General features: G+C 40.5%; 1 protein-coding gene across 1 annotated transcript in view; it reads right to left on the bottom strand.

Annotated features, from left to right (window-relative positions):
• Positions 1-26,619, bottom strand: part of TUSC3 (tumor suppressor candidate 3) — a 125,452-nt gene that overhangs the window by 44,635 nt on the left and 54,198 nt on the right. The window contains exons 3-6 of the mRNA XM_083460095.1: positions 22,737-22,854; positions 20,039-20,179; positions 18,386-18,526; positions 12,286-12,375 (exon numbers count right to left, since the gene is read on the bottom strand). Of these exons, the coding sequence (XP_083316221.1) occupies positions 12,286-12,375; positions 18,386-18,526; positions 20,039-20,179; positions 22,737-22,854 (490 nt within the window). The remainder of the gene's footprint in view (positions 1-12,285; positions 12,376-18,385; positions 18,527-20,038; positions 20,180-22,736; positions 22,855-26,619) is intronic.

Below are 26,619 nucleotides of genomic sequence, written 5' to 3'. Positions count from 1 at the left end.
AATTATTTTAGGCACATAACTACATAAACACTTAACATATTAAAATTTAAATCATAAAGGATGTGACCGATTTTCTAGCAGTACAAGTGAGTTTTACTATTCTGTTCAAATTTATGCTCAACTCATTATACGGTCATTTTGTTGCAATAAGCCCCTATTTTGATGATTTAAAACTCCATAACATCTAAATATTGATACGTAGGGTTTATTATCATGTAGCACAGCTATGCAGAATAGCTAAATTAATATTTCCCAAGAGACAGCATACACAAGTGCAGCTATATTCAACCATGTGAAGGAATGGGGTTTATACTGTCATCCTGTTCAGGTGTGCGTATGATGCATACAAACCTTTCAGCTTCCAAGGGGTAAATGCCTTCTCAAATTCTCCTCACTTTCCCTTTAAGAGTCTCCTACGTCACACCTGCTCTCCCCCAGCACTGCCAATGAATCTCCCACCATCTTCCAGCCATCTTGCAATGATAATAATTTGCAGATTAGAGGCCAGCTAGAATGCTATCAGGGATGCAGGTGGCGCTGTGGTCTAAACCACGGAGCCTAGGGCTTTCCAATCAGAAGGTTCAAATCCCCACAACGGGGTGAGCTCCCGTTGCTCAGTCCCTGTTCCTGCCCACCTAGCAGTTCGAAAGCACATCAAAGTGCTAGTAGATAAATAGGAACCATTCCTGTGGGAAGGTAAACAGCGTTTTCGTGTGCTGCTCTGGTTAGCCAGTAGCGGCTTAGTCATGCTGGCCACATGACCCAGAAGCTGTACGTCGGCTCCCTTGGCCAGTAAAGCGAGATGAGAGCCACAACTCAAGAGTCGTCCACGACTGGACCTAACGGTCAGGGGTCCCTTTACCTTTTTTAAGAATGCTATCAATCCCTGCAGGCATGCTTCATCAACACGGCTCTTAAAGATGGGAGCGTCAGCATCACCTTTATTCACTCTGGAAATCATATGGAACAACTGGAATAATTCCCCTGTCATCCCTTAGACAACCAGGAGATTAATCTACATTTCATATCAAACCCCTAGGTCCTGATAACACTGCAGTATAATATCATCTCCGTAATACCTTAATTCCCCACGATTCTCAGCTTTCAAGATGTAGCAGAAATTCATAGCAGCTATCAGGCCTTGCAACTATGCTATGGGTGTTGCTGGCTGACCTCGCCTGCCTTTTCCATTGCCTCTAGTTAAGGTGAAGGTTGGTACGGGGGAGGGGGGAGAGTATACAGCACCACTCGCTTTAGATTTGCATGGTTTCCCATGCTGAGAAATATCATATCTGTTTGTTCACTCTGAAAATATATAGTTCCCGAACTCAAAATGTAGCAAGGCTGCCAAGGAAAAAGCAACTATTAGAAATTTCAGGGAGTGAAATGCAAAGCTAAACTCTTAAATATTGCAGAAGTCAGACCATTCCAATATGCTTCTATTATTATGGTTACTGTTGTCGTTGTTTGCTGTTGTTGTTATTATTTGTGCATCACCCTTTATCCATAGATCTCAACATAAAATTACAATATAAAAGACACAGAAGACAATTAAAAATAAAAACAAAAACAAACCAATAATCCTCCCTCTCACAACACATTCCCCTTACTTTTCTCTTTCTGAAAACAGGTCTTGGCCTTGGTCATTTCATTTATTTAAGCATTTAACAGAAGCCTCTCACATTGTATTCCCTGTAAGGCTTTTAATTTGAAGTTGAAGTTGGGGCTACATTTTTATCCCACAAAGCACATGGCAATCTGAAGTATGAAAAAGATTTTCATTCTGCTCCTTTCTGCATTAATCATGCTTAGGCCAAGGTTAGCTACAGTACAGGAGTTGGTGTAATAAAACTGGGGGAAAGTGTGTATCCATCAAGATTCTGCCTTAAAGTGAATTAAAATTACTGAATGCTCTTAGATTTAGCCACACAGAGAATACTTTGAGGCCTTTAAAAAAATATATCTACTAGCTGAACCAAGGACACAAGCACAAACCATCATTTCATTCAATGTGCTCTTTGCATATACCCTTACAGGTTACTGGGAAACGATAAGGTCTGAATAATTTATCAATAAAAGCATCAAAATTGACTGTATGAATGCAGAAAGCTACATTGATTGCATCAACCTCTTCATACTATATAGTAGGGACAAATGGATACTGGCTTGGTACTGTTTTAACTGCCACAGCTTCAACTAGAAGATCCTGAAAACTGTGATATTGTAGCCATGAAGGAAGGAGCTAGCAATCACCCCGATTCTCAATGCAAAGGGAATGATGATAGCAAGGGTGGGAAACCTTCAGCCCGGGAGCCAAATGCAACCCCTCCAGGTCTCTCTATTTGGGCCCTGGGAACTTTCCCAGGCCACACCCCTTCTCCTTAGGCCACACCCTCACTTCCCCTGCTTTGCACCCTCCTTCAGCGTCTCTTTCCCTGACTTGTTTGTGCCACTGAGCTCTGTAATGCCTCTTGCTTACAGTGGTACCTCGGGTTACATACACTTCACGTTACATACGTTTGAGGTTACAGACTCCGCTAACCCAAAAATAGTACCTTGGGTTAAGAACTTTGCTTCAGGATGAGAACAGAAATCGTGCTCCGGCGGCGTGGTGGCAGCAGGAGGCCCCATTAGTTAAAGTGGTGCTTCAGGTTAAGAACAGTTTCAGGTTAAGTACAGACCTCTGGAACGAATTAAGTACTTAACCTGAGGTACCACTGTATCTGGATGGAGGGTAAAAGATGGGTGTGTGAATGTGTGTAGAAACTAGCCTACTGTAAAAAGGTAAAAATTACAGTTGTTGTTCCATCTACTTTTGCCTCTGGAACCACTTACCACTACCATATGACTTGCCAAGAAGAGAACGTGGACCTCAGGCTGAAAACACCCTGAGACTATAGCCCAATTCTATCCTAACAGTTTCTTTTTGGGCCTGGTTTATGGGTGCACATTAATTTCTTGAGTCCTCTATATTGAATGACACTTTTTTCTGCCCAAAGCAGGAGTGGGGCAGAAGAAGGGAGGAGATGAAGTTTGCACTTTGGCCTGCTTCCTCTTTTTCAACACTGTCACCAGGTTTGGCGGTCCTGCCAGCAGTCATCCAAGCCTTTGCAGTACCCCAAAGAACAATACAATAAGTTCACCAACCACAAACAATCACAAACAATCACACCCTAGGCCAACCCCAACCTCTCTAACCACCAAAGGAACACAAGCGAATAGTAAAGAGAACCTGCACAAGCGACGCTGACACAAAACCCCACACATACATTAAGTAAAATAGAAACATTGCCACCTGACCCCACCCCTACTCACCATGGCCCCCTCCACCTCTTTCCCCCTTTTCTTCCTAATGTAACACTACAGTGGTACCTTGGGTTATGTACTTAACCTGAAACTGAGACACCACTTTAGTTAATGGGGCTTCCCACTGCCGCCGCGCCGCCGCAACATGATTTCTGTTCTCATCCTGAAGCAAAGTTCTTAACCCGAGGTACTATTTCTGGGTTAGCGGAGTCTGTAACCTGAAGCATATGTAACCTGAAGCATATGTAACCTGAGGTACCACTGTATTGTAATGTCTCAACAAATGAAACTGATCTGTAGAAAATGTAACTTGGAAAAAAAGACATTGCACATACTTTAGTAAACCAAGAAATCTTTAATAAAAATATGTTAAAAAATAAACTGTTCCTAAAGAGACATAAAAACACACACACAAATGGAAATGAGGTACCAAAACCAGGGTATTTGGGGTCAGCTCTACATAATATAATGTGGGAAGGTATTAAAATTCTATTAGTGATGGGCCATTCACACATTTAATAATTTTGTGTATTTTGTACTCACTCGGTAACTGTTATTTGAGTGACATGCAGTCAATCAACTGACCAACCCATCATACAAAAACATTTCAGGAATAAAATGGAGATAAAAGATCAGATTTTAAACCCATGCACTTATCACTTGATGCTGAAATTTATGAGAGATCAACATACATAAGTGGACTAGCTCTTTGAGTGAGGCAAATGTTTATGCAGCATGCATGTTCAAATAAGGCTTAAAATACCCAAACAATGAAAGTTAACTCCCCAAACCTTACAATTCTATTTGAGTTGCACCTCATCTAAAAGCAATGTCCTGACTTTATATCACAAGTCCAATATTATCACTCAACTAATATTTGAACCACATTAAGTCCATTTCAGTTTATGCAATGAGAAATTGGTTACACTAAAAAAACACTGATAATGCTGTTATCTTTTCTATTCCAGCAAATATAACCTCAAAAGGAAGCCTCCTCTATTCACAGTTCAAAATCTTCATGAGTACATGCATTATGATTCTGACATTTCTATGAATGATAAGAGACCGAAAGTCGCTGAGAAAGTTTGAAGGTTATTCTTTTAATTGTCTTGTGTAAAACTAGTACTTTTAATACTGTGTGATGTACCCTATCAGACATGAATGTTCTGGGGGAGAAATTCACTTCGTTTTGATGGAATTAAAATGCAACCTCTATTCACTTGAATCTGCTCTCATCTCTTTTGCCAGACCTTACCCAGTGATAACAAAAGCATGAAGAATAACCAAACCTGCATTTTCAAAATGAACAGAGGAAACACTACAACTGAGAAATATATCTTTTTCAAAAGTTGACTTAAATGGTATTTTTATAAAGAGAATATCTAAGGACGAAGCAACCCAATTTGATTCCATGTTTCATTATGCATCTAAAAAGATCCATGCTCTTTAAAGAAATGCTGCATAGTTTTTGATCAAAGTAGCCTCAAAATAGCCTCAATTTATACTTCATCTAGGCATCATCAATACTGGCCACAGATTCGATGAAATTCTGGGGTTACCGCCAGTCTCTGACAGTTTTAACCGTAACAGAAGTCTCAGACTTTTAGAAATGTGACAGAAATAGCCAACATTATTTTCACCCAAAGCATTGAGATAATTAGGATGATTCGTCCATTTCAGGCCTGGACCCCACAAAGCAACATATTCCAAGGTTCAATTCACTCATGGGAAATGGCCAATCATTTTTTTCTTCATGTAATTTCTCTCCTGTGTGGATTTGCATAGAGAAAACTCTTTGCAAATGGGCTTGGATATGAAAACTACCTACCACAGTTTCCATGACCACGGCAGCTGCAGAATGTGTTGCTACGATGGCGGAAATGGCCTCCAGCTCTCAGTGTACAATCCAGTTCACACAAAAAATGAAATATGTATTCAAGAGTGTGCAAGTATGTGCGAGAGAAAACAAGTATGTGAATGCTAGAAAGACAAATCTCACACTCAGACATTGTCTGTTAAAATGCTGGTGCAGAACACTAAGGTTTTAATGCACTCAAGAGAGCATTTCCTTTTCCCCCAGTGATACTATGTATACACCAAGTGCAAAAAACAAGAATCTTAGTGACCATGGAACAATTATGTTGAAGGAATGTAATAAGTGATTATCTCCTTTAAAGCCTTTTTTGAGGTTTTTTTCTATTACACTTGCACTAAAGTAGATAGCTAGACAAATGCCATGGGGCACACTATAGGATTAAGCTAAAGAAATCCATGCAGTAATGCTGACTATGACCTTGCAAAGTCAACATTTTCTTTTCCTTCTTAATGACTTAAACCATACTTAATTTTTATAACAATTCTGAAAAGACACATATTAAGTTAACGTTAATATATTGTGAACTGACTTTCAGAATGCAGCAGATTTCAAAACCTGCCTAAACGAGAGCCACCCAGAATGGATGCTGAGAAAACGGGAAACTGCTTGATCACCATTTAGTCTGAAAATCTGTACATTTATAGTAGTAAGATTCTATTCTTTCAGATCACGCAGAATCCCAAGTTAGATTACAAAGTTAAAAAAACAAAGCAATAGTAAAAAACCATTAGACTATCAAAACAGTAGCATTAAAAGCCCCCCAAACCATACCATATATCTGTGTAACCATGGCACAACAGTATGCCCATTGTTCATGAAAAGGAGGTAGCCATCAGATGGAAAATGGCCTCTCTCAAAAGAACATTCCAAAATTGCATCATCAGAGACTGAGAGGCACACTGGTTCTGATGAACACAATGTTGGCAACCCCTTGTTTATGACATGATTTGACACCAAGAGGATATATCAGGCTTGCTTGTGGGAACAATACAGTCATACCTCTTGTTACATTTGCTTCAGGTTAAATCTTTTCAGGTTGCGTCCCGCGGCAACCCGGAAGTACCGGAAAGGGTTACTTCCAGGTTTCGCCACTCGCACATGCGCAGACGTTCAAAATGACGTCACGCGCATGCGCAGAAGCGGCGAATCACGACCAACGCACGGACAGGGTGCGTTCTGCTCATGTTGCGAATGGGGCTCCAGAATGGATCCTGTTCGCAACCAGAGGTACCACTGTATCCTCTACCAGTAAACTGAACACAAGCCACCACTTCATTGACTTCAAAGTAGCTCAACATCAGAGAGATATTTCATTCTGAAAACCATATTTTATTACTTTGGAGAACGTTGAAGCCCACCAGATATGCCTCAGCAAGAAATTAACGTTCTCTCATTTAGAAGAGACGACATCAGCTGCAGAATTTATAGGGTACATAAACTTTCACATTAACAAAATTAAATTGGAATGTTAATATTTCATTAAAGGAAATAAAGAGCAAATGCCACCTTTTATGCAGTAGCGAAAGAACAGAAAGAATGCAAAAGAAAATATCTCTAGTGACCTATATCTTTTTTATTGCAAAAATACAATGTTACAGAAATAGGAAATTATATAGAGACTTGATTCTAGAGTGCCGCCTGACACAATGGCCAACTCAATCCACTGGACTATACTTTGCTTCCAACATAAATCAATTTCCTGCCCCGCAACTTTAGGTCAGTGCACATATATCTACTTTATGCATTCCTGAAGGACTGGACTAGCCCAGTTAAGATTCCAATTCTTTCCCTGTAAACAGTATATAACAATATAACCAAGATTTTTCCATTCTCATGCTCACAGCTAGCATGCTTTGAATCTTCTCAGTCAAGGAATCCATACAACAAGAACTTAGTGATAGTTGGGAAGGGGGGTGGTAGTGCAGCTTAGGGAGCAGATATATATCAGTGGTAGAGATGAAAACAAGGTCAAGCTTGATAAATTGGATGTTTCGCTTACAAACTAGCAATTTTTATGGAATGCAAGTGTTGCAACTGCTAGCTTTTCTGGCAAAATAAAGCCCAAAATGTTCCATATATTGTAGCATTGTTTTAACAAGCTGAAAGTCAAGGTGCAAGCTAATTTAGCAAGGCTCACTTGTAATGCATGAATTTATAATGGAACAAGTGCATAACAGACTATCTTGGCAAGAGAAGTCTCATTAACTATAATGGTGCAACTAATTTAACCATTTTCACCTTATACTAGCTTCCCAGTTTATCAGATGAATGAGAACAGCATTACTGTATTTTACAGAATCCAATACCAGAAGCGACATTTCTAGTAGGAGCATAAACAAGCACCAAATAAATAATAGATGGATAAACATGCTTCTTTTTCTTTGATACAAGAATTTACAAAGACATGGTCTCTACTTTTCTTTTCCTAGAGCAATTCTCAAGCAACAATATCTTTGAAATACAGGCCACTCCAGAATATAAGGGAAAGCTAACTCTGTGTCAGATCTGCCCTGCCACCACCCCTGATATTCTGCACACACAGCACAAAAGACTTCAATAACTTTGACTTTAAACTGAGACACAAAATTATATTTCATAAATGTTAAATAATTTCAGCTAGGGAAATAGAAAGGGCAGAAATAAAAGATCTACTGTGAATTTTGAAGTTTTCCAAATGAATGGACAGTTTTATGTACTTTTAATTATTTATTTATTTTGTAAATGGAAAAGTCACCATAATTTATTTTGTCCCCTTAGAACGGGCATACTCAGACTTTGTTCCAGCGAGATGTTATTTCATTAAACTTTATGACCTTCAACCACACATCATTATGGCTTTCTTATTGCCCTTGACAAAGAATGGAAGAAGTTTTTCCTCCAACATTCAAAGCATTCTACTAACAGAGCTGGATTGTGAACCATTTGTCATAGTTGATAATGCCCAGAATGTCCTCATTAGGTAACTGGATGTTTAATGCAAGTGAAGAATTGTTTCCTTGCACTTTATCTAGCCTATTTTTTTTTATCTGGAGCTACACACTTTCTCTGAATGGGCTGTATCCAACTAAGTTAGAGTAGACCTACTGAAATTAATGAACTTAAGGCACACATGTCCATTAATTTCAATAGGTTTACTCTGAGTAGGCCTAACATTGGATACATAATTTTATGCAACCGTGCCTTTACTTCTGGGGATGCTGTGAATCCTACAGAAATATAATAAGCTTAGGCAGTAATTAAAACTGAAGCACTTGTCGCACATATACCAGCTTTCCCCACATTCAGAGCATTGCAAATATTTGAATTTTGGCACTTATTGTTCTTCCATTGTTAATAAATTGAATTTGAAATGTTATTACCCCTGTAAAGGCTCAACATTGCCGTATTTGGATGACTCTCCGTGGTTTCATAAACAATGATTTGCGAAGTCACGGGCAAGCACTGAGGCTCCTCCTTCGCTCTCCCATTCTTGCTTTGTGCACCGACGTTCATGAAAATATTCTGGCTTGCATCAATCAGTAGAATGTTCCGGTGAATCACCAGGCACACAGGGCTTAAGTTCTTTTTTTTCTGTACGTACTTGATAATTTCTGGACATTTTAAAATGGAATGTTTTCTAATTCCAGACTTTGTGGCTATTTTCTGGAGTCCCCTGGCAAATTTAACCTAGTTGCCACAGGCAAAAGCACCCCAAAGGAAGAATTGTGATTGCTCCTTACCACCACGGCCTTCATCTCCATTGCCCTCCAGAACACACACACACACACACACAAAGAACAGAACAGAGGGGATAGTTTCTAAGCCCAAACGCCAAAATGATGGCATACTTACTGTTTTATGCTCTAGCTGAATTACTAAGCATCTGAAACTCAGTGATGCTGAAGTGCAATTTCTGTGCTACAAATGTTGGCGCTTGTAAGGAGAATACAGGAGGGCAATAGCGTGTGCTAGACTTTATGGTGCTTGAAAATAAAATCTGTTATTTAAAATTATTCTGAGAAGTTTATCTTTTTTTCAGTTAGAGCAACCTGAGAAAATCACGTTGTTTACAGTATCAACAAAGCCCCACCTTAACCGCAGCGGAAGGTTAAGAAATCCTTTAAAATGTCAAAAAATAAAATAAAGAAATGGCTTTAGAATTGCTACGAGTTTCACTTCACCCCTACCTAGCTTGAAGGGCCATTTGCCGCTTCTGCTGCAATAGATGAGCATGGCTGCCTCTCTGGGAGATGCTATGAGAGGGATAGCTCTTATACACTGGGCTGCTTCTGGACAGTGATGACAATTAACATATGAACATGAACTGTGCCAGCCACCCTTCAATGTCTCCCAGAAGGAACAGCTCCTAAGCAAAAGACTATCACTATTAGAGGACATCATAAGATGTCGAGAAAAAGGCAGAAAGTAATGAAAATAGGTCTCCTTATATTCCTCCTCCGGGACAGAGAATCCAAACCGAATCTATAAGAACTTTCACTTTATTAAACACACACACACACAAACCCTAATTTAATTGTTAGCATCAGTTGTCTGCTCTCTGCCATTTCTCACCTTTCTGTCACTCCATATAAAAGGCATCATAAATTAAATACTGAAATGGAGTAATGAAAAATTCTGAGCTGTTCTAAACACAGTGTTTCAGTGACACAGTTATTTATTACTTCCTTAGTCAAAGTTCTGCATAACAAAGCTGCCAGACCAAATGTGTCATTTTATGCCATCCATCAGCAACTATCCTCCCGTCACCAAGTAGATCAGTCATCAAATTCAGTCCGTCACTTTTTTTTCCTTACTCTAATTAAGATATGAGGTATCAAAGAAAATTAAGAATGGATTTCCTCTTGCAAGACTAAGCAAATTATTCTTCATTAAACAGTAATGAGAATGCATGAAAATGGTGGGAAGTTCAGCTCGCAGGAAGGGGGAAGGACAGATCCCATTTTTGTAAACTACCAACTCAATGACTTGTGGATTTCCCCCCCCTAAAAAATATAATACTTTTATTATGCTTTCTTCTAAGAACAATTCAAGAATGCAGCCCATCTCAGACCTTCTATGTTTGGTGGGAAACAAGGTGAAATGGAGGTCTTTATGTCAAAGCCCTGACATTTGTTTTCTTGTGACAGTTTCTCTTACTATCTTTCATATCAGTCTTACTTGTTTTCTTCTGCTTCTGTATCCCAGCAGGAAGTTCAAAGAGGATTACACTCTAAAAACCATGTATATACACCCAACACAAAAAACAAACTCCCCAGAGCCATCTGAGATTCAAATCACCCTTTGAAGTCAAAAGCATGATTATCAGTATGCAGTCGGAACGCACCTCCTGGGACTTGATTCATTACAAATGATGAAGAATTTACAACAGCTGAACCAAGGGATCATCCACTAAGTTATGCAAATCTATTTACAGTGTTTCCCAGTATCTTTTAAACCCTCCATCCTAGCGACACTTCACTTCACTTTAACCAGACCCTACTCCTTTATTGTCTCCTGCTCAGTTTGATTCAGGAGATACTTTTAGAGAGGTTCCAAAATGCAGGACAAGGCAAAGGAAGAGGCCTGCAAACCAATTAATTTTGTATGTCTTCTTTTAAATTACTATGTTTGATGAAACAAAACTAGCTCTCACCACTGAGGGAGACAGTTATAACAAAAATGTATATTCAGCTTTCTGTGTTTTCCAGTTATCACATACTGTTTGATGAAACAGGTGATGTTCTGAAAAGGGGTTGGACATTTCTAAAAGAAGTAAGAGTAGCACAGACTATGTGAAGCATAAACAACAGGCTACTTCCATCTTCCATAACCACATATGCTAATGTTTACAACATACTTAAGGTCTTGATATTGGAATGCAGAGTCTCAAAGGACTTGAGACCAGGCTACCTCCGAGAAAGCCTTACCTTATCTATACTTTCCAGGTCACCAAGCCTTGGGAGAGTCACTCTTAGAAGGGCCGTACACTCCTGATGTTAGTCTCATGTCCACTAAAACCAAGGCTTTTAGTGTGGCAGCACCTGCCATCTGGAATGCACTTCCAAAACACACCAGCCAGGCAGCTATAGCATTGTTAAACAGGCAGCTGCTTAAAACCCATCTATTCACCAAGGCTTTCCCTGAGAGGTGATGCAGCTATGTTTACTATTAGATTCTGATGGATTGTTTAATGTTGCTATGTTTAATATAAGTTGTTTATTTTAAAGTTATTGTGACTCTTATATTGGATCAGATTGTTACTATTAATGTTTGATGTTTTATTATGTTTTTATGTCTTGGAAGCCGCCCAGAGTGGCTTGGGCAACCCAGCCAGATGGGCGGGGTATAAATGATATTATTATTATTATTATTATTATTATTTTGATGAAGGAAGCTGATCAGCTGAATTGTAATATATTTTGTACTTTTAAATGAATGCATTTTTGTTATTTTATACAGTTTGCTGCCATTTTTTTCTTTTTAATAGACCTTTTTGTAAATAAATAAATTGCAAACAAATAACCCATGCAAGTAACATTTGCTACACCTAGGCTGCATTTCTAAACATCTTTACCAGGTCAAAAGCCTCTCCAGACACTCTATGCATAAATAAGTATAGGACTGAACTGCTGGAAAAACTTCATGACATGAGCTGATTAGAATGAAGCTGGTAGTCCAATTTTCTTTCCAAAATCTTGACACTGTAGAAGGTGCTCACCCTTAGATAAAGCCTCCTGTCATCTCTTTGTATAACATGTGTGCACACACATACTAAAAAAGTTTAAAACCTCACTAAAGATTTATAGGGAGAGTGGAAAGCCATAATTAGTATGCAGTCTGTCCATCTGCTGGTATGGCTAGAAGACAATTGGTAGAAGCAATTTTACATGAACTTTGGTTACAGACGAAGCATTTGCTTATGTTCACTGCACATTCCTAAAAAATAGTTTCATTAAGTTCACGTGCTATCAAAAGCATATGCTAGACACAAGTCTTTTGAAAAAACTGCCCCGAAGGTAAATAATCGCCACTTATTTTCATACCCTATTCCCCTGCAACTTGAATTTATAGGCCCCTGTGATGACATCATTCTTTTTATACATTGGTAGAATAAGAGAACTTACCACTTGCCCATTCTGAGGATTTTTATGAGCATAAGGGGGCCCACGAATGTGATTCCACATCTGGCCAGAAGTCATAGCGAAAACGACACACTGCAAAAAGAAAAAGATGCTATTAATAAAACAAACAAAAGAAAGAAAGAAAGGGGGGAGCTCTTAAGTTTGCATGCCCAGGAAATATATCCCAATAATCAAGCGGCGTATATTTTCAAAACAGATTACAGTGGTACCTCTGGTTACGTACTTAATTCGTTCCGGAGGTCCATTCTTAACCTGAAACTGTTCTTAACCTGAAGCACCACTTTAGCTAATGGGGCCTTCTGCTGCCACTGCGCCGCCGGAGCACGATTTCTGTTCTCATCCTGAAGCAAAGTTCTTAACCCGAGGTACTATTTCTGGGTTAGCAGAGTCTGTAACCTGAAGCGTATGTACCCTGAAGCGTATGTAACCTGAGGTAACACTGTACTAAAGTTAGGATAATACTTAAGGTAGGTAAAGGCAGGAAGCAAAGAGAAAATATAAAGTGATATAGGAATAAAATGAATAATAATAATAAAATGGGCCTTCAAAGATTAGTTCCTCAGGGGAAAAAAATGAGGTAATGCTTTAAGTTTATAGAATTGCTTGCTTGTGGGATGAAGAATTCAGCCTGTCTCTAATGAATTCACTTGTGGGGAGAGGGGGAGGAAACCAAACTCCAGTATTTGAGGAGGGGTGTTGTCAGCTAGAGTAGTTGTGTCATCCTTAGATGATCCAATTGGAAAGCCAGATCTGAAAGTAACCAACACTTCACAGGCCAATTTGATAGGTGGGCGTGGCCACCCACTTGCCATTCACTTCCCATCATATAGTGTCAAGTGATTAAGGTTTGGCTGCAAAACCAGGCAGGGGGACAGAAAAGGATGCCAAGTTCAAAAAAATGCAGCATTTGGACTGCAAAGGAACAAGCAATGGCACACTGGTTCCCATTCTTCCTTCGCGGCCACAGCTAAATTAGGCGCTTTGGGCAGTGTTGGAAATTTAAACTTGCAGGTGGCTTCCCAGATTCAGGGGTTGCTGACAGTGAGTCTGCAGCTGTAGGGTTAGAGGGGAACTATACAATGACCAACGCTTTGCAGGGCGACTGCCTCAAACCTACAGCTAGTCCCGAATTCTTCTGTTTCTCTCCATATCACAGCTTTACTACTGCAATCTTGATGGAAGCAGTTTAACTTGAAAATTAATGAGCATACAAGGATGAAAGATGGGAAGGGGAGTCCCTGCTTGACAGACGTCCATGCTCTCAGATTTCGGGGGGAAAAAACCCAGCTCTCACTGGGGAACTTCCTTTTATCTTCCTTATAATTATCTATGTGGGTGCAAGCGCACCAACTGCACAAGCGATAGGTACAAAAACAGAGTGGACTTGGCTTCTCAACTATCTTAATGCCCAGTTAATGATTGTGTTGTTCTCCCTAAGGCTTAGCAAGCCTAAAATACAAAAAATATGCTAATCCCAGGTCCAGCAGGGAGCCACATGCAGCTTAGAGCCTTTTGAGGCTGCCGGCAGCTTCCGAGCTGCGCTGACTATTGATTGACATGAATCAAGTTAGGAATGGTTTTGACAACCGCACACCTACTGTCTGCCTGCCTGAACTAGTTCACAGACTGGACCAGGTCTTCTTCTCTCCACCTGAATCATCTATTAATAAGGAAAAAGCTGGCACATGATTAAGGCGGGAGCTAATGGACAACATTAATGGGTTATTTGCGTTATGTACAACCTGGAGGAAAAGCAAACTCACACCTTTAGACGAGTCCTTGAGATCCATGCATGGATGATTAGGGGAGCAGGGTATGTGGAAAGTAAGAGAAATCTGGGCATACAAAGGGAGCTGCTCTTTATCTCATTTTCCCCAGGGTTCTCTTTGCTTACCCACTACTGCTCAATTTATTGTTATCTCTTTCATATTACCTCTAAAGTATTCAACTCCACCTCCCCATTCATGTCATTATTTAAGCTGTCTCAGATGACAGTATGGGATCTACAGGCTCACAACTCCATATTATAAAGACATAATAAAAGGATATGGTAAAAGGATAGCATCTTGTACTTCGCTCCACAAATTAATAATCCGCCTCCTTCCTGTTTTGGAATATATAATCACTCTCCATTTTAGCAGAGTTTTAGTTGCTACAGCAAGATAGAATTGAACACTGGATTTTCTTTGTTGTTCCTTTTTTTATTAAACTCTTGAATTTCCTGAACCCCCTAGGACTGAGGCTCAATGAAGTACTGCTGTCCAATTGGTTATTTTCTACTAACATCTCTGTATATGCTTAAAATCATTACATGACTTTTCGTTCCAAGCATACTAATTCTACCCCATGATTCCTCCAAGGAATCAAAAACTATGTATAACATTACCCAATTTATTCTAACAGGATATAGGTACAATACATAAGATGACAGGAACACCTCTTCCTGCACATTTCTGTACCGGGCAAGGGACAAAAGGGTCAGGTTAACACATTTGTAGACATCTTCAAAGCTTTGCAGCGGAGAGCAATCTTACTCAATCCAGCACCATGTTCTACATCTAAAAAGAGACGCTGCCTTCTCCATTCAAAAAATCCAGGGGGAAAAGGTCCTGCCAGAAACCTCTGTGAGGAAATTCCCAGAAAGTAGGAAAACAGCAAAAGAAGGCGAGAGGGAGCAAGTGATAACCAGATAAATTGTACTTGGGAGTACACCTACTGAAATAATCTCCATTAATCTCAGTTTGGTCTATGCTGAGTATGACTAATGCTGATATCACCACGAAAGAGTACACTGGCAGTACAAGAAGATCCTCATCACATTAGGAGTCTTGTAGCTCAATGGCAGAGCCCATGCAAAGTGTCACAGTCAATCCCCAGAAAGTCCTGGTAGCGCTGGGTTCAGAAGTAATGAGCTAGATTGACCCAATGGCGCTAGATGGACTCTTGTTCCTAAAAGACCATGAAACCAGTATTGTGTTTCCAAGGGGGTTGTGGTATTATTTTCCTAACTCCACTCTCTACCAAACCACATGGCAAACTGGTTTTGAGATTTATTTATTTTTCAGGTGATTCCAAAGCAGTTTGGAAAATGTTCAGCTGGCCTTCTGTGCCAAGGACAAAAAGTAACAAATCCCGCTGGGCTACTGCCATATCCCTGCATGGAGATTCGTAGTTATTTACATCCTGCAAGTCAGACAAGTTTGCAGCAAAATATATAGGTCAAACTATATATTATGGTGGCATGACCCATAATGTGAGTCATGTAGATTAATGCCACATTCATATCAGAATGTGAGTCATGTAGATTAATGCTACAGATGAGTAGACAGAGAACCTTTCCCTCACCTTCTGTTCCCTCACACCCCAGAAAATCTGTTTTTATCAGCAATTTTTTCCCTCCTTCTGGGCACCAGAAAACAAACTGGGAGGAAGCAGTTTTTCTCAGGAGCAAGTGGAGAAATTTCAGCATTCCTTCCTGCAGAAAGTGCAATTTTATTTCCCCTCTCTACTTTAAAAGAATTCAGCAACAATTTCAGGTGACACAGGTACTGCCCACCGTCTGGTCTAACTCCCACGTCAGATTCATAATTATTTTATTTTAGCTTTATGGACTAGGGATAAAGGGATAAAACAAAGGAAGCATCTCACAAGTATTTTCTGCAGGACACAAGGCATGCTAGCAGTCTATAACCTGTAAAACGGTGTGGGTGGCGTTTGATGGAGAACACAGAGAAACGAATGAAGCGGGGGCATTTAAGAATGTAAGGGGGAAAAGAAATCAGAAATGTTTCTAAAGCGAAAATATCTACCTTAATATTCTTATGGCTAAATGCAGCTGTTCCTTCCAAAGAGAGATATGATTTTGCATGAATAAAAGATCTTTAAAAGCTACCAACAAATCATCACCACAACCTCTTATCTTTGGAGATACCACTATGGAAGAGTTCAAGATTGGAAATCTGCTTCAATAGACAATTTGTCAAACAATTTAACTGCATTTTTTCTCATATATATATGGGGTAGGGAAGATGAGGAGAAAGATAACTAAGCAGCTCCTTTCCATCTTCCCAGCTCTGCGGGGAATTCAAAAGGAGTACCTGTGGGTAGGAAAGCTACAAACTTAGCAGGACTTCAGGAGCTATTGTGCAGTGTGATTTTAGCTACATCTTATAGAGAAAAGAGTCCTGTGGCATCTTAAGTATTAACAAATAAGTTCTGGCTTTTGCAAGCAAGAGCCAACCTCATGAGCTGTAGAAAGTGGACAAAAAAATGTTGAATTTATTTCTAAGATTTTATAATACGGTGCCTTTCAAACCAATGTTTGTCAAGGCAGCTTACAATATATTTTAATGATGCATGCTTACATATATGCATGTATACACAAGCCCCCAAACTGAACAAACGTGGGGCAAGTTATATGGTAAAATGAGAGTAAAAAGCAAATGTATATATGGCGTCCCTGTGTTCAACGCATGTGTTAACGACTATCAAGGACCAAAGCCTACCATTACTATTACCAGTGGGGACAGCTTAGCATACTGGTTCATGACAAAATAAATAAATAAATAAAAAACTGTCCAGTAGTGCCTTAGGTAAAGGGACCCCTGACCATTAGGTCCAGTCGTGGCCGACTCTGGGGTTGCAGCGCTCATCTCGCTTTATTGGCCGAGGGAGCCGGCATACAGCTTCCGGGTCATGTGGCCAGCATGACTAAGCTGCTTCTGGCGAACCAAAGCAGTGCACGGAAATGCCGTTTACCTTCCCGCCGGAGCGGTACCTATTTATCTACTTGCACTTTGACGTGCTTTTGAACTGCTACGTTGGCAGGAGCAGGGACTGAGCAACGGGAGCTCACCCCGTCGTGGGGATTCAAACTGCCGACCTTCTGATCGGCAAGTCCTAGGTTCTGTGGTTTAACCCACAGCGCCACCCGCGTCCCTTTAGTAGCACCTTAGAGACCAACTAAATTTGTTTTGGGTATAAGCTTTCGTGTGCATGCACACTTCTTCAGACACTGCATGCACACAAAACAAACTTATTTGGTCTCTAAGGTGCTACTGGACAATTTTTTAATTTATTTTGACTGTATCAGACCAACACGGCTACCTACCTGAATCTGGTTCATGACAGTTCAGCAACTGAACCATGCACTGTTAGCAGCATTGTTACTTACATGTGAAGGAAGTAACAATAAAAGGAAGAGCTCAATGTGGAGGTGGGAGTATAAGTAATACTCTCGGACTTGGGAGTTCTCCCAGATCCATTATTCTGTCAGGTTCATAAACTTCAATGGCGGGTGGTGGTGGTGACAGCTTTGTTTTAAAATAGAATTGCCTTGTTCTCATGGGTGCAGAGATTTTTTTAAACAGCAACAAAGCAACAGCACAAGTAAAAGACTGAAAACAACTATGCAACACAGATTCATTATAACGGATGCTGAACAATAAATGAAGGTATTTCAACAGTGGATTCAAGTACTGAGATTTCAGATGAGGGAGCTGTACTCCCACCCACTAAAGCTAAGCTCTTACCTAGCAAAGATGTCATAGAAAAGAAGTTTGGTACAAGAACCTAACATTAGCTGCAGCCATGTGGCTCATATTTTCCCATGCCAATTTTTAAGGAGCCCAGCTCTATCTTACGTTTCAGTCACGAAAACTAATGTTATATATCTGATAAAACAGTGATTATCAGTATCTTTAATTGCATAAGCATACCCACCCTACCACCCCCCAGTTCTGAGCAACTGTTAACTTGTGAGTTGTAACCTTCATGCCTTTGAACTTTGGGGGGGGGGGGATGTCAATTTAACCAACTTCTGCCAACACTGGAACCAATTACAATTAGCCAGGGTATCGGCAACCTCTTAATTGCATGCTAGCACTGTTTACTGCCCTTGAGGTTTGGCCCAGCTGTTCCTGTTATGATTTCACAATCAATGCTGTCTCTCGCTAACCTATTTATTAATGCAGTGCTCTCTCATTAACAGTGCGAATGGGACTTGAAATCTTGTTATATAAACAATCAAATTAATTGAGCTTCGAAAAGGTTTTTTTTTAAAAAAAATGAAAAGTTGGCTTACCAGTGCTGCCATTGCCCAACCAGTCTTGTTGTAGATGAACTCCAAGTTGTTTCGCCGCAAGTAGAGTAAGCCACCGACTAGCGACACCAGGAGAGCCAATGCAATGGTACCTGAATAGTTTGGGGGCCTGAACACTCTGATCTGTAAAACAATAAAAAGCATGTCATGTGTTTTCTACTTTCTGATGTACAGTGGTACTTTGGGTTACATATGCTTCAGGTTACATACGCTTCAGGTTACAGACTCCGCTAACCCAGAAATATTACTTCAGGTTAAGAACTTTGCTTCAGGATGAGAACAGAAATTGTGCTCCGGTGGCGCGGCAGCAGCAGGAGGCCCCATTAGCTAAAGTGGTGCTTCAGGTTAAGAACAGTTTCAGGTTAAGTATGGACCTCTGGAACGAATTAAGTACTTAACCTGAGGTACTACTGTATAAGTAGACATACACCTAGGCATGCAGAATTTACATACTAAACAGAGCCAGCCATTCACAATTAAACTTGTATGCATCTAGTCAAGTAAAATGCCACAAGTGCAGATTAAAACTGCTTTTCCCCCATTTTTCGGTGTGTGGGTGGCATGCTTGCTGGAGGCAGGGCTTTTTTCAGGAGGAACTCAGTTCCAGCACCTCTCAGGTGGGCACGATTGCCATTATAAGAGAACAAGGGGGGTGTTCATGGTGAGTTCCAGCACCACTTTTTCTAGAAAAATAGCACTGGGCTGGATCCAATGGGAACTGTATTCCAAATCACCCGGAGGATACCAGATTGGCTACCCCTCCTCTAAGCCTTCAGTGGCAACTACAAAACCACATTCAGATGGCAGCAGGTTTATGCTAGTCACAGCAACAGCACACAGAAGTGGAAGAGCCTGGCAAAGGGGCCTGATGCTCTAAACTCAGGAGATAACTTGAAAGAATTTCCACTGCACGGTTCTCCTGCACTAGACCTGATGAAATGAAAGGGAACTGCACTAGACCTGATGAAATGAAAGGGAACTTTTAGCGATGTTTGCCCAAGATAATGTGCTGGTGAGCTGTGCCCCATTTGAGCAGTGAACCTAAAAACATCCCCCAGTTTCTTGAAAAGTCCCCTTTGCATCAACCCTAAGAAGCGGTCAATATTTTAATTCTTCGTTAATTCTAAAGAGACTTCTAGTTTTTCCTTTAGATAAATACTTTTCCTACAATGTTCTTGCCCACTATGCCTGCATGCAGTTAAATAAAGTTGTTCAGTATATTTACCAATTGTACATCTACAGCATTATTTTTTTTAAAAATCAACAACTACTCAGTGTTAGACTTGGGAGTTATTACTAGCAATAAGAAATATTTCAAGTACGTGCTCACATTAATCAATTAATTGGTACAATATCATTCCTCATGTTCTGCTAGGAGACAGCCAGATTAATATTTTAGCTACCAAAGCAAGATTGAAATACATCGTTAATTTTTTCCCCTCTGGAGTTACCAAAGAGTGATAGAGTAGCACAGCTGGCACTTTTATTATTTTAATACATTTTGTAGAGGACTCTTATGGGGGGGATATCATTTGAAGGTAGTGGGGAAGAGGGAACCCCAATTCCTAAGGTCTGTTTGTCACAGAACATGAAGATAAGTGTGGATGAGTCTCTTAACTTTGTCAAGTGACTTACATGAACATCAGTTCTGTCAGCTATCCACTTAGCTAACTGCTCTGCTGCGAATCCAATTCTCTGCAGGTCAAATGTGTCAGCTCTCCTGGGCTTCCCTTTCGGAGGGAAATGCATGAACGTTGGAGCAGAGTTCATATTGAGCTATGAGAGACAACAAAGATGCCACCAAATATTAAAAAAGCATATCTGTCCTTTGTCAGCCTTTTGGGAAACTGTTAAAAGTATGGAAGTATATTGTATATAATGCTTAACAATGTGCCATTAAATCAAGCCACTAGGCTTCTATCAAGTCCCCATCTACTGCATGGGAACAATAAGGTCAGTACAGTACAGGTCAGCTGCACACATGTAATTTATGTATTTAAAGCCATTTACAGATCACCTTCTATTGTAAAAACAAGGCAATTTGCAAAACAGAAATTATACAATACAATATTCAACAGATGTACAAAAGTTCAGTACAGCGAATACTAAGGATCAGGGTAGTAGGAATCCCCATGTGAACAGTTAAGCTTTTAAACAGCCAGTTGAGTACCTCTCATTGCTTCTCAAGGGGGGTGGGGTTGGAACTCAAAAGATGAAATATAAAAGCTAAGTATCATCATCAGGCTAGATCTTATAAGCTAACCTGTAGACGTTTACAAAAGGAAATGCTTCCTGATCCCTCATTTTCTCTGCAGCCACTGTATCTCTTAAAAATATATCGTGTTCAGGGGTACTCCCAGAACAATGTGAGATGAAACATGGGGAAGGGCACTAAGAGAAGCGGGGAATTGCATCAAATCAGGTTTGGATCTTAAGCTAAGGAAATTCTCATAAGAAAAGTTCCTGTTGCTTCATCTTTCTCCCAGCAGCCCTTGTGCCTCATCCCACATTCTTCAAGAGAGCTTCCAAACTTCCTTAGTCATCATAGGTAACTACAGAGGGAAGGATGGAACAGGAAACTTTCCTTCCAATGACTTCCTTAAAGCTATGTCAGGATCCAAGCCATTATTTTCCACTAACGAAAGGCAATATTGTATTTATTTATACTCTCTCTCTCTCAGAACTCAGGGATGTGGACATATAAGGTTACCCTGAAATCTGAGTGAAGAAACCTGTGAAAGCAACGAGGATGGAACAAGATTGCCTCTAATGACATACACAAGCCCAGCCATTTTCATTACCAGGGCTGTATGCTCACTACACAACTAAATTATGTTACATAAATACATTATTTAAATGTTGCAAATTCAAATTATGTACAATAATCAAGCTGGATGTTAAATAATTGGATTTATTCCAAGTACAACATATTCTCTTCCTCCGCGGAATATTTGTTGACAACCCAATATGTCATGAAACTGCAAAATATGAGACACTAGGAAATGTGGTTGGTTGTGGGTTGTTGTTGTTTTTTTTGGTCAAATGTAATATTTCAGAAGACAGCACATAGCTTTGCTGAACTAGACTGCAACTCGCTTTGTGAACTAGCAAAAGTGAGGTCTTTTAAAAGAAGTAATCAATTTGAATGATATGCATTTTATGTGAACTCAATTACTCAGGTCCACGGGGTGCATGAGAGAGGATGGAAGAGGAGAAAGAGAGCAATCAGCAATAAGGTAAAAAGGTATCAGCAATAGCGAAGGACAAAAGCTACATATTGTGTTAGGGTGGTCATCGAAAACAGTCTCTCTGTGCCACACTCTTCTTCCCCTTTTCCCCATAACATATATATTCAATTACATCTGATGTGATGCCATCACAGTATGCATTTTCCGTCCAACAGCAGCCGATGCTGAAGAATGGGAGAACATCAAATCCCTGACAACTGATATACATTATGGAGAGAAGGGGGAGAAAATGACCTGGCAAGTTGGTTACAGACGGCCAGAACCTACATTTTAGTATAAAACCATTAGTGTCAAAGTTTCAGGATAACTGGAAGCAGTAGCAATCTTGTTTTATAAAAATAAACTGATCTCTTAAAAAACCTTTTAACTTCTTTACTTGTATAGCCTGGAGAGAAGTGGTAGGCTTTTGTGTGTGTATATGTGTGTGCATGTGCTTGTGTGTATATGTATATATAGCACAGTAAAGTAAGAAGGCAGTTTATTTCATTTGCTTTTCAAAACACTAGCTACTTTTGTCTGTTGCACTAAAAAAAATCACCACCCAACCTCTGTATATTTATTTGACAGTAGCCCCATAAAACCCACTGAGGGTTACTTTTGGGCACAGTTACCTAGGTTGGGAATTCAAATCTGAGGTAGGCATAGCGAAAATTGGTCTTTCTTCCAGATTAGTTAATTGAAAACACTTCTGGCTTTGCCCACTGACCCCAAAAGATTAGCCCTGAGTGGAACAGGGGTGGGAAGGTTTGTTCATCCCTGATCTAAGCCATTGTTTCACGATCATCTGAAGTGGACTACAAAAAATGAACAATGTGTACATTTTTGTGGGCAGCAGAAGCAAACTGCTGCGGATCTCTCAGAACAGCAACATTCTTCATTTTTAGTGGCAGCTAAAGGAGTATGGTGGAATTTTCTCATCAATAACCTCAATAACAACAGCACTCTCCATCATCTGTGCTTGGGCTTACCCCCTCTAAAAAAAAAGTAAAACATGTCTGAAACATACAATTAAGGCAACCAAGAGTATGAAGATATTAGAAAGATGGACACAGAGCAGCTTAGCATTCGGGAATGCACCTTCTCACCTGCTGAAAAACATCAGCGCCTTCATCATAATCTACTATAGTGAAGAAAAGTTTGTTCGAAAATGCCGAAGAGTAGCGCCATGAGTTAGCCAGCACTTGATATTCCTCATTAGCTTGCCTGTAAGAGTAAAGACAGAGAAAAACACATTCAACTACCTAATAAGTGCACCATTAATAACTGCAGTAACATCGTCCTACTTACAGCATTAGATGAACCTCACATAAAACTGTAATGTGCATTCTTTTCCACAAAATTACACTATCTTTTCTTTTTAAAAACTCACAGCTAAACCTGAGAAAAGGGAAAAAACTTTATACAGTATTTACAACACTCAGAAGACTTTCAAGGGCTTTGCATAGGTCACTCTCAGTAATCATCATCATCCCCACATTGCAGATGAGACCCACGGCTGAAAGACAGTGACCTTGAGCAAATCACCTCCTTTCTGTTGTTGCACCAGTGTGAAATGTGGGGGGCAGTAAACTGTTGAGTCGATGGAAGAGATGAGATTTTAACTGCTCCTACCCACTATAGCAGGGCTCACACAAACCCCTCCCTAACTTGAAAAATGTGTGGAAGGAGCTGCTACCACCTTCAAAACTTCCAAAATCCAAAATAAAGAGCCAGTGGTGGTGTAGTGGTTAGTGTTGGATAGGACCTAAAGCCCTGTTTGGTCACCAAACTCACTGGGTGACCTTACAAGTTACCACAAGAAAACTGGACTGCTCAAGGAACAGAAACTATGCTGAACACCTAGGTAAACTGGATTGCAAAATTGCATTTTAGTATTCCCAAACTGTCCCCAAGAGGCCATGGCTGATGTAGTGTCAGCTACCTATCACTAGCCTAGGACTGTCCCATTTTTGTTTCTGTTTTAATCTGTCTGTTGCAAGTCTGCTTCCATTACCTGGTAGGTGGCGCTGTGGGCAGGCATCAGGCCCTGCAGTGATCTGGCCAGGGCCGGAAATCAGCACCTCTTTGGCACTGTTCAACTGCATTGCCAGCACTGGGCCCCACCTAGGAGTGGCCCTCACTGCCCAATTGGCGCTGGCAGGGGCAGGGAACGTGGCTGCGGGAAATTTAAACTGTTGCACAGCCGGAGACCGTCCTCTCTTTCCCTTCGCCAGATCATCCACTCAGGGATGAGTTGGTTTAGGTATACATGCCTGAACAACTGACACAGGACTTTCATTTTTGCTTTTGATGCCTTCTGCTTTGTTTTTACAAACAGAATGGCTCTGTCTTGGTATTGCATTTCATACCCAACCAAGAAGACCACGCCAGTTGAATTTTCTTGTTTATCTTAATCTTGTACGTAGGGTTACCAGATTTTTTTCAATGAATCCAGGGACACTTTTCAACTTCAATGGATTTTGTATGGGGGCTGATTTGTAAATCCGGGGACTGTGTGGTAACCTTACTTGTACGCCCTAAGGACAAGTCATTTGAAATGTGGAAGCATTTGCAGTTATCTACGTGGTACCCAGTGAAGTAGTTTCACTAGCACAAGGATTTCTGCATGCAGTGGAACTTCTCCCTCTCCTCTCTCCTCGCCTTCTCTGGATCTGCTCTGGAAAGTTGGGAAAAACTCCAGAACATTTTTTGGGAAAGGATGAGAGGGAAGGGAAGTTCTATTGTGTAGCCAAAAGTCACTGCGCCAGCACATCTATTTTGAAGGATACTGCCCTCGGGCTTTGGGAAGTAGCTTATTCACAGGCTCCCAGGTCCTAGGCAAGTTTATTTGGAATTATATCCCCCAGTGTTTGGTGAGACTTACCTACCAGGCAAGAATGCAAAAGGACTACAGTCAGGCACCAACTCTATACACCAGTCTTTGACAACTTGGATGCCTTCCACACGGGTTGGAGCTGATACAAGTTTTATCGCAAAAACGTATGGAAGGCATCAGGCTAGCAAAAGCTGGTGCATTCACTGAACTGGAAGGAAGCCATACTGAACACTGCGGGATTTACTTCCAAATAATCTTGCACAGGATCAAGCTGAATGTCACTGTATCCGTTTGGGCAAAATATTAAACAGAATATTTGGCCTTCTGGGGAAGAAAAGGGATAAGTGCTTCTTTGAAGTTACTTCAAGTTGGGAATACTAAATATTTCTCTCTCCCCTTTGGTTTGTTCTTCCTTTCCTAATCCTATAAATCCAGAACAGCTGTTTTTATAGCAGTACTTTTAAGGGTATAATCAGTGCTTTTCTTCCAGGGGAAAAAATGGTGCTGGCACTCACCATGAAGTTGTTACAGTAAGGGCTACATTTATAACCAGTGCTTTTGTTCTAGAAAAAAGGTGCCAGTACTGCATAACCCTTGAGTACCCCCAGAAAAAAGCACTGGTATAATACCATAGGGTTAAAAGAGTATTCAAATAAAGCAAAAACCCATCCATTGGACAAAAAGACTTACTGGATTTATTTTATAGTTGGGGGTAAATTCTCTGACTCCAAGTTGATGTCATTTGATCTTAACTATTGAAGGAACTTCCTCCATGTCAGTTGACAGATTCAGATCACTGAAAGACTCCAAGAAGCCAATACATCCATCACGATATCTAAGAAGCCACAACTTTTCATATTCTCCTGCTCAATTTTCAAGCAGTGAGATGGAACCTCTCCAAATCTGGGTGAACCATAGTTCAAAAGACCCAGCGTCAAAAGACCCAGATGAGGCAGTACAGTGGTACCTCGGGTTACATACGCTTCAGGATACATACGCTTCAGGTTACACACTCTGCTAACCCAGAAATATTACCTCGGGTTAAGAACTTTGCTTCAGGATGAGAACAGAAATCGTGCTCTGGCGGCGCAGCGGCAGCAGGAGGCCTCATTGGCTAAAGTGGTGCTTCAGGTTAAGAACAGTTTCAGGTTAAGAACGGACCTCCAGAACGAATTAAGTTCTTAACCCGAGGTACCACAGTATTTGCAATGCATGTGGGGCTATAGCCGTTTGCAAAATTTCTGTAAACCATGGTCATTCTGTAATCCACGGCCAAACCGACACTATCAGAATTATTCAAGACCTCTCCAATCTCAATTTTCTTAGAACACTTGGCAGAAGTGAAATTTGTAGGAAAGCAAAATGAAGACCCTCTAGTCCAAACACTGACAGTGTATCAATCTCTTATGCCTTTGATCACTGGAACCAGGTTTTTAAAAAAGGTTAAGTCTGTATGTTCACTGGAGAAGCAAACAGAGCCAGAGTTCCCTGGTTGAAACTTGACTCAAGACACTGCAAAACATGGGTGCTAAGTGTCATTTCCTCAAATGAACTTGCTGTTGACGTAGTCAGTGGACCCATTTGACTCCCTTTTCATACGCTCTGCAGTCTTCCTTCTTATTCACGAGGACTGTCGCCTAGCACTGCAAACTCTGAGACCAAGATCTGTCCTTTAATGTGATCCAAGTTGAAGCTTTGGGCAAAATGCCAAAGAGTTAAACTTGCCTCCCCAAACTCCAACAAATTCACACTATGAGTAGCATTGTTCTTCGACCAGATGCCCATCAGACTGGCATCTTGTAGTCATTACCATTCTCACCAGATCTAAGCAATAAACTGAATTCTGGAGTCTACCCTCTTAGAGATAACCATAGCCCCACAGTCAAAAGTATCTAAAAAGGTAGTAATACCCATTGTAATGGTCTGATATGTTTTGCCCAAAACATCAGATGACTTGTCGAAACTACAAGTCCCTGTACCATGGGCTATGTGTATCAGCAGTGCTGACCTCATAAGCAGCAATTTGCTGGCAATATTTTAAACACACGATCTAGGCTGACTGATACCAACCCATTCTGTGTATCCAACAGAGCTTGTAGATGCTGTGCTGGCTGAAGATGACTTTTTCTTCTTTTCAATTTATTATGAAACCA

Source organism: Podarcis liolepis (genome assembly GCF_965112155.1).
Source record: "Podarcis liolepis genome assembly, chromosome: 9".
Classification (NCBI taxonomy): domain Eukaryota; kingdom Metazoa; phylum Chordata; class Lepidosauria; order Squamata; family Lacertidae; genus Podarcis; species Podarcis liolepis.
Note: the sequence above shows the minus strand (reverse complement) of the source record. Positions and strands in the feature narration are given on the sequence as shown.